A 6,411-nucleotide genomic window follows, 5' to 3' on the forward strand; every position below is an offset into this window, starting at 1 on the left:
TGTGTGTGTGTGTGTGTGTGTGTGTGTGTGTGTGTGTGTGTGTGTGTGTAACAGTAATAATAATTTTAAAAAGAGCACCAGTTCAAAGGCAGTGGAGGGGGTGTGGAAAGGGTTGAAGGGAGAGAACATAAGAGGGTTTGGGGCAAGGAAAGAAGAGGGAAATGATGTGAATTTTGTACAATTTATGTAAAATTTAGAATTTATTAAGAACTATAAAATGGGGGAAATTGAACTGTTTATTTAAAACTGTTAAATATTCATGTTGAAGCCAGACATGATGGCACATACTGAATTCGTACTAGATGTAAAAATGTGAGTTAAAGCCCAGCATGTGCTTCACAGTGAAAACCTTGTCTTTATTTAAATGATATGAAAGATTCCCTAGAACTCTGGCCACGAGAGAAGAAAACAGCTAAACTAGCACAATAGTACGTCCTTGTGGCCCTGACACACAGAAGGCCGAGGCAAGAGTCTAGCTGCAGGTGCAAGGCCACCTTGGACTACATATAGCAAGACCCCCATCTCTAAGTAAAAAAAAAAAGACAGGACAGGACAAGGCAAGAGGGATATTTCTTTCACAGATTCCAATGCTGGGAACAGTGAGTATGTGAAAACATTTCCCAGGTGGCTCAGACGCAGCTGCACAGCACAGCACTGGGCCATCACGTGCCAGGATCTGAAGTTAAATACCCAGTACTGAAACAACAAAACCTTTCCAAAGACAGTGATGTGGGGAAATGCTTAGTTTTAGAGACATCAGCTTTCCTTGAGGGAAAAGGCCTGATCGAATACTTATATGTACTCTATGGGCTTTTGATACTCAACTTCAGTTTGGTTTCTATGAATTAGGGAAAGTAATTACAAGAGAATTACAAGTAATTAAAAGAGAATTACAAGGGCCAGCAAGATGGCTCTATGGTTAAAGGTATATGGCAGCAAACTTGACTGCCTGAGTTTATCTTCCAGAAACCACAGTCAAACACTGTTGTCTGACCTCTACATGCCTGTGTGAGCACACACACAAAATAAATAAAGAAATGTAAAACATTCAAAAGTAAAATAAATTTTAAAGAAGAAATAAGGAAACCACTGGAAGATGGAAGGGGGATATGAAGACAGAGGCGAGAATAGAAAAAAAAAGAATACTAAGAAGATCTGAAAAACTCATATGGAAACTTCCTATTTTATAAGCTTCCTAAACACACACAGAGCATAGGGGAGGAGGATTAAAAAAAATTACAGTACACAGGAGATTAGGAGCCTCCAAGAAGCCACAGTTTACCAAATAAAAAGTCCAGAGCCAGTATGGAATCTCTGCCCTTGAGTTGTGAGAAGAGCATCTTAGTTAAGTTTCTATAGAACACCATGACTGAAAGCCACTTCAGGAAGAAAGAGTTTATTTCAGCTTACAGCTTACAGTTCATCATGAAAGGAAGTCAGGGAGGAACTGAAGCAGACATCATGAAGGAAGGTTGCCTACTGCTTGCTTCTCAGGTTCACCACCAGCTACACTTCTTATACCTCCTAGAACCACAGGCCAAGGAGAAGCACTATCCAACCAACCACTAATCAGGAAAATACCCCCACACACACCTACAGGCAACTATAATGGAGACATCTCACTTTAGATTCCCTCTTCCCAGAACCTAGCTTGTGTCAAGTTGACAAAAAAACTAACTAGCTGGACATGGTGTCACACTCCTTCAGTTCCAGCACTTGGGAGGCAAAGACAGACAGATCTCTATGACTTTAGGGCCAGCCTGATCTACAGGACAGCCATGGCTACATAGAGAGATTCAGTCTCAAAAAAAAAGAAAAGCCAGTTGCAGTGGCAGAGGCCTGTAATCCCAACACTCAGGAAGGCAGAGGCAGGTGGATCTCTGTGACTTCCAGGCCAGCCTGGTCTACAAAGCAAGTCCAGGATAGTGAAGGCTACATAGAGAAGCCCTGTCTCAAAAAAACAAAATATAAAAATATAAATAAATAAAATAAAAGAGACCCTGTCTCAAAACAACAACAACAAAACAAAAAACTAATATTGGGTAGTGTGTGTGTCCCCAAATACATAACCCCAAACAATACCAGATACTGCCATTGCTTCTACTTGTCTTCCCAAACTTCATGGCAGGGAAGACACTATTGCTGAAGACACCACACACACTGATAACAGGACATAGAAAAATCAAGCTAGCATTCACCTTGAATTCCTCTCTAATGCCTAGCTCTAAGGGCACCAGAAAGTAATCTGTCAGCTGCTCCAGGGACGACATCAACAGTTGTATTCAGCTGTGAACCCTGTAGCAATGACCAGCAGATGGCAAGATTGATATCTTCATGTGTGCAATAGTGAGTGGCATTAATGTTATTAAAGTAGCCAGCACTTTATACTAAATTTAAGGCCCTTCCCCAGGAGGAAAGCAGGTGCCCTGGTATAGAAATCTGGCCATATACTCATGGCTAGTGAGCTCGCAAGCCATACAGAGAGACTATTAGTTCACCAAACAGACATAGTGCCAAACTCCCGTTTAAATACAGATCCCTATACCATAGATTAGTGCCTTCAGGCCTCATCCAAGAAGCTTCCTTGCACAGTAGACTGTGGTCAAAGTGCAGAAATACATGTCTACGGTGTACTCAGCCATAAATGAGATTACATCACACTCTCCCATTCAGTGAACACCACAGGACATGGGACAGAATGACGTTAAGAGCAGGAGGTCCTCAAGAAACAGGCTGAAAGGCTGTCTTCTAGACACAGCAGCTGTGGCTGTCTGCACAGACCTTCACAAAATTAAGCCAGTCCATATTCCAATGTGGGCTGAGAGGACCGGCTCATAAGCTTCCTCCCCTGGTTGTGGAGTTACTGACATCCATGGCTGCTAGGGAAATACTCTAGTGTGCTTTCTACTGCTGTGATAAACACCAGAACAAAAACAAGAAAGGAAAGGGTTCATTCCATCACTTACAGTCCATCATGAAGGGAGAGCAGGGCAGGCGCTCAAGCAGGAACCTGAGGCAGGAACTAAAGCAGAGGCTGGGGAGTAGGGGTAGTGCTGTTTATAGGCTTGCTCCTCGTGACTTGCTCAGCCCACGTACACAACTGAGGACCACTTGCCCAGGGCTGTCACTACCACAGTAGGCTAGGTCCTCCCACATCAATCATTAATAAAAAAAAATATGATGGAAGCATTTTGTCAATTTAGATTCCCTCTTCCCAGATGAACCAAGCTTGATTTAAAATGATAAAAACAAACAAACAAACAAACAAACAAACAAAACTAACCAGCAAAGGGAAAGAGTCACTTTTCTTTAAGGACAAGCCCTTGGTAGGCTGACTATGTTTCAATGGATGGCCTCACCCCCATGCACACATAGGCAGCACAAACTTTTCAGTAGTTAATTTTTTTAAAGGAAAATAAGAAGGACATAAAACTTGGAGGGGCGAGGGGATCCAAGAGAAGTTGGAGAGTAAAACTAAGAATAAAAGGATCCAAAAGAAGTTGGAAATTGAAAATAAGAATGAATATGATCAAAATATATTGTACACATTCACGAAAACGCAAATAAACTCAAATTCATATTTAAAAATTGAACATATTTCATAACATGGTTTTTATGCGCTATAAAAACCCTATATTGCTTTGATCAGGCTCCTCCAGCTTCAGAAAAGGTCATTTTATTTTCCTTCATTAGCCTACGATTGTTGCTTTGGAATCAAGACCTTCCTGTTCCCCTCCAAGGAAGAGCAGCATGCTATATCGAGGCATGCTTCATCTTCATTAACTCAGACATGCACAGGCCTGACACAGGTACATGTCTGACACAGCTAGCTCCATACATTCTTGGTCTGGACCTTCTGCCAGCCAGAGCACAAGAGGTTCTGCCTCACACTAGGATATGGGAGTCCCCTTCCTTAAGAGAAAGTCAATTCAGCAACCAAGACGGGCTCTCAGAGTACTCTTTCTCATCCAGTGCAACCTCTCTTGCAAGGACTGGCTTTTGTATCGCCCTGCAGGGAGTCTACATAGCTGCCTCAGCACGCCAGCACTCCAGCTTCTGCCAACTCCACATCTCAGGAACAAGCAGCACTTACAGGAGCCCTCGAGCCCAACAGTGCCTGGTTTTCCAACCTTGACACTCTCTAGAAAGTAGTAATAATAACTGCCGCTAAACAGCTTTCATTGATGCAGCCTGTGAACTACTAATGTTCACAACGCTAGATATCAGAACAAAATTTAAACATACTGACAATTTAACCACTTTAACCTGCAACACATTAATATAAATAACACTTTTAAGAAAGAAAAAAACATTACTGTTTAACAAAAATATTAAGTATACTTTTTTTTTTTTTTACAACTTTCTAAACTCTAATGGCCTCAGGAATGGACAGCCAGATGTCATGTTTGCTTCTGCAGTTAGTCTGACCGTCATCCCCTCAGATTCCAAACAATGTTAAAATCACGCTGATCTCATGGCAATGCAACACAGTCTGATGAGACTGATGACAAGCCTTGCATTTTAGCATCACAGTTCAGTTCCAAATGCAGGAGGATGCAGACTATGTCTGTGTACTCTAATTTACAAGAGTGCCTTGGGAGCTAACGAAACAGTCCACAGATAATTCCCTCCTTATAGTTCCACACCTGTGAGTTTAACAGAAACTATTCTAAATATTTTATAGACAAAGGTCTGTAAGGAGAGGACTCATCACTCAAAATTTCATGGCTATAAATATACAGACCCTGAAACTACAGCAACACTTCTATCTTCTGATTCAGATTGAACTTACTCCTTAATATCTTCTGGAAAATACATCAAAAGACTAACTATATCTTAATCCATTTAAAAAACTAATTTAGAAAAAATTATTTGTACTTTTAAAATTGAGTAGAAAATATAAAAATAAACAGAATTTTTCAAAGAATGCATTTTTTATTTTTTAATTATGTAACATCTTTTAGGAAGCTTGCATCCATATCAAATGTATTAAAATGTAGCAAAACCTACTATCAATATTCAGTTGCATTATAAAAGCAGACACACATTTCTTAAGTATGGAGGCATTAACAAGGCTGCTAACACTCTCGTCGATGGGCTCTGCTACTAGACAGGATAGCACACATACAGGCAGCCTGGCCTCTAATGTTGTTCTTGAAAGCTCTGTAAGGAACACAAGCAACCACATAGAAACTCCTCAGTTTCACATGAAAATCCAGAATAAAATTACCAAAATTATTTTAAAATCATTAACCGACTTTTAGAAACAAGCAAGCAAGCTAGGTGGTGGTGGTGCAAACCTTTAATCCCAGAACTTGAGAGGCAGGCAGATTTCTGTGAGTTCAAGGCCAGCCACTCAGAGCTATACAGAGAAATCCTGACTAGGAAAACCAAAAAAAAAGAGCAGGGTGTGATGGTGCACACCTTTAATCCCAGCACTCAGGGAAGCAGGGGCAGGTGAAGTGCTGGGAGTTGGAGGTCAGGCTGGTCTACACAATGAGTCAGGACAACCAAGGCTACATACACAGAGAAACCCTGTCCATGGGGAGGGGATTAAAAAACAAAGAAAGAACTAAGCATTTCATTATTAATCTCATTGAAACAATGTCCATGTCCTAATTTTTGTTCTACTGAAGAAGCACTATGGCAGATTTCACAGCCAAGCATGTTATTATTATGATATACCAGACTGTATTATGAAAAAGATAAACTAAACTTAAAATACTTGTTATTCAGGACCCTGAATATTAAGTAATTTTACAAATACAGGAAAGCTATATTTTAGCCATTTCTTTTAATGTTATAGACAAGCAGCCAATAACTGATTTCTTTCACATTTGTTCTTCCTGAATGGAGAAGATTTGCACCTGTTCATCTAAAAACTGAGACACCCACAGCAAGAGTTCACCGCTCAAGTCATGATAAAAAGCATAAGGCTGCTCTACAGAAATATTCAGATTTCTCTTACCTCTGTTTCTGTACAATGTGAATATCCCAATTTACCTGTAACAAAAATAAAAGAAATTACTTTCAAATGATTGTGGGCTTTTAAAATCAGTGATAATATAATTCAAGCAACTATAGTCAAGGCTTTATTAAACATGAAAAACCTATTATATATATTTTGCATGCACAAAGTTATTGGTTCATTCAGCTGGTTGCATACTTAAAATCCCAAAATCCCAGAACTCAAGAGGCTGAAGAAGGAAGATCACTACAAGTTCTTGGCTAGCCTAATCTACATAGCAATGCCCAGGACAACTAAGAATAATAAGACTGCCCAACTGCCCCAAAAAAGAAAAGGAAAAAAAAAAAAACAAACTACATTCATAATAAAAAAAAAGAAAAAAAGGAAGGAAGGAAGGAAGGAAGGAAGGAAGGAAGGAAGGAAGGAAGGAAGGAAGGAAGGAA

At 40.0% G+C, this 6,411-nt stretch overlaps 1 protein-coding gene across 4 annotated transcripts in view; it reads right to left on the reverse strand.

The window, feature by feature from the left end:
* The window catches only part of Spire1 (spire type actin nucleation factor 1), a 111,524-nt gene that overhangs the window by 83,729 nt on the left and 21,384 nt on the right, over positions 1–6,411 (reverse strand). For all 4 annotated transcript variants that reach the window (XM_055622643.1, XM_055622642.1, XM_055622640.1 and 1 more), the window contains exon 2: positions 5,969–6,003. In XM_055622643.1, coding sequence (XP_055478618.1) covers positions 5,969–6,003 — 35 coding nt within the window. The remainder of the gene's footprint in view (positions 1–5,968; positions 6,004–6,411) is intronic.

This window comes from Psammomys obesus, unplaced genomic scaffold (assembly GCF_907164565.1).
Source record: "Psammomys obesus unplaced genomic scaffold, mPsaObe1.curated_primary_1811, whole genome shotgun sequence".
Taxonomy (NCBI): Eukaryota; Metazoa; Chordata; class Mammalia; order Rodentia; family Muridae; genus Psammomys; species Psammomys obesus.